The 2,528-nt window shown below is 43.2% G+C and overlaps 1 protein-coding gene across 1 annotated transcript; it reads right to left on the bottom strand.

Annotated features, from left to right (window-relative positions):
* Positions 1-1,503: 1,503 nt before the first annotated feature.
* On the bottom strand, positions 1,504-1,941 carry RNASE12 (ribonuclease A family member 12 (inactive)). The gene has a single exon (XM_046652576.1). It carries the CDS (start codon positions 1,939-1,941, stop codon positions 1,504-1,506), a length of 438 nt encoding a protein of 145 aa, XP_046508532.1.
* Positions 1,942-2,528: the final 587 nt, after the last annotated feature.

Raw genomic sequence — 2,528 nt, 5'->3', positions numbered from 1 at the left:
ATTCAGAACATAGAATCAGGGCCCTTAAAGGACACATTTCAGTTTCTTCAAACTTTCACCCAAAAGTGATTCCGCTACCGGGACCCAATAAGTCATATGCTAGGGACCACCTGTTCCTAATCAGCGTCTATTCAGATGGCTGAGGGCTCTGCTCCCTTGGTGACATCCTAACTTCCATGAAGACAACAGTGACAATGGGATTCCCACAGAGAAATGGGTAATGAAACTCAGCTGCAAAAGGGCCACCCCAGATGGGTAACCCTTGCCCAATTAAAAGGTTGCAAAGTGTCCTTTGCTCACGATTGTCACCCTCTTCTCTCCACAAATTTAATCAATCAGTTAGAACTTGATGCTTACAAAAGCCAGAGTTAACAGCTAGCATAGGTGTGCCTCTTTTCTGATTTGAACTTGAATTAAGTACAAATAAATAATGCAATAGCTGAAGTCTCTCAGCTGGAAAGACCAGAAAAGAAAGGGCCCTCTAAAGTGTGTGCATTGCCTCTGCCCACTCTAGCTCACTGTATGAGGTTCCAGCTCTCAGTTACAGGACTGAAGTGTCATAGCTCAGAATTAGTGACCCCATAATCTGGCATTTAGTTCCCAGTTACCCCTTATTTCTTACTGCTCCCCTGTACTAACCCTCCCCTCCAACGAGGCTAGTATCTACACTACCTAAGAAATAGAATTGTGGAGTAATAGACCTGGAAAGAACCTTAAAGATTATCTAGTTCAAGCACCTCACTTTACAGATGACGCACATCTGTAATTTTAAATTTTAAATAATGGGATCTGACCGTGTGATGGCACAACTCATGTACCTTGCCTCACCCTAAATCCAACTCAGTCAAATTGGGTCTTGATTTAAAATTCAGATATTTTGTTCATCAGGGACTTTTGCATTGATTTTGAATTTTTTTTTTTTTTTTTTTTTTTTTAGTGAGGAAGATTTGCCCTGAACTAACATCCACGCCAATCTTCCTCTATTTTGTATGTGGGATGCCTCCACAGCAGGGCTGATGAGGTAGTCCACACCCCACAAACCCTTGCTGCTGGAGTGGAGTATGGAACATTAACCACTTGGCCACAGGGCCGGCCCCTAATTTTGGTTTTTTTAAATATTATTTATCTAGATTACGGTGGGGAGGGTGTTGGTTCCCCTTAAATTTTGCACATAAAGTGACTATTTCACTCACTTTACCCTAATCCCAGTCATGTGTAGGATTCACTCTTGGCTCTCATCAAATGACCCAAAGTAAAGGGACAAGGAATTAAGACACATGCAGAGTTTATGGTTTAATTCAGTAGAGTTTTTTTTTTATTGAAGCAGAATAAAATGATTCCAGCTCAGTAATACTGGAAGGTTGAATGAATTACCAGTGACTGTCCATTTTACTCAAGGCATTACCCCACGTCCACTATTCAGGTGTGCATCAGGAAGAACCAGCACCAGTGCCCTTGCAAGAGGAGAAGAGAGGATCCCAGACTCAAGCACTGGGTCTCAAGTTATTCAACATATCTCTGGAGATTAACTGGCCCCATGTCATCACAAGTGACAAGAATAAACCCCTCTGTGGGGGAAACGCGGTACCTGCAGGCAGGATATCTGGTGCCTTCAATGAGCTTACAGACTGTCATTTTAAACTTTGTCTTGCTCTGGAAGCATAAAATGGTGGAATTGTTTTGGCAAGCCATCTTATTGGGAGAAGAGCAAATCCTATTGATATTTCGAGGCCTCTCATGGATGAAGATGTGCTCCTTTCTGCAGGCGTTGTCGGGTCCCTTGATGCTTCTTTGTAAGATCATGGAGTTACAGTACCTTACAGGAATGTCACTCTGAGGGTAGTCCACATGCAAGTGCTCTAAGGTTGACACCACTCCTTCGTCGTCCAGCTCATTTTCCCAGAACAGAAGCAACAGGAAAATTATCACCATTAGTATCATCACGGGTAAGATGTCCTTCACATCTTTTGCTCTAACTCCTATGGAGTAAGAGGAGACAGAAAGTAGCAGAGGGTAATCAGATTCCTCCAGCCCCATCCCCTGACTTTGCTCCCCGATCCTTGGAATATTTTATTTCCTTCTCTCTGCTAATTAAAATCATGCTGCCCCTGCAAGATCCAGGTGGAGGTACAGCTCCCCAAGAAAGCCCTGTCAGACCATTTCAGCTCTCAGAGTTTGGCACTGAACTGTTCTCTAACTATTCCTTTGCCTTGTGTTTGTTTAGCTTCCACAAGCTCCTTGATAGCAGGTTTCTCTTCTCCTATGTCTCCTGAATCCAGCAGAGTGCTTCACACAGAGGTGCTTGAATGTACTCATACCTGATTGTTTTATTCCTAGTGCTGAATGACTTCCTTTCCCGTAATGATCTACCCTAATTCCACCCAATTCCGCATCTTTAGTACTGTCTACTACTGTGTTCTTCCCAATTCCTTCCCAATCTCTCCTCCTGTTGATCCTCGTTTTCTCTGTGCTAGCTCCTCTCACCTTTCTTTTTTGCTATAGCTCTCACAGGTAACATATCCTTGTGA

The sequence above is a fragment of the Equus quagga genome, chromosome 2, assembly GCF_021613505.1.
Source record: "Equus quagga isolate Etosha38 chromosome 2, UCLA_HA_Equagga_1.0, whole genome shotgun sequence".
Classification (NCBI taxonomy): domain Eukaryota; kingdom Metazoa; phylum Chordata; class Mammalia; order Perissodactyla; family Equidae; genus Equus; species Equus quagga.
Note: the sequence above shows the minus strand (reverse complement) of the source record. Positions and strands in the feature narration are given on the sequence as shown.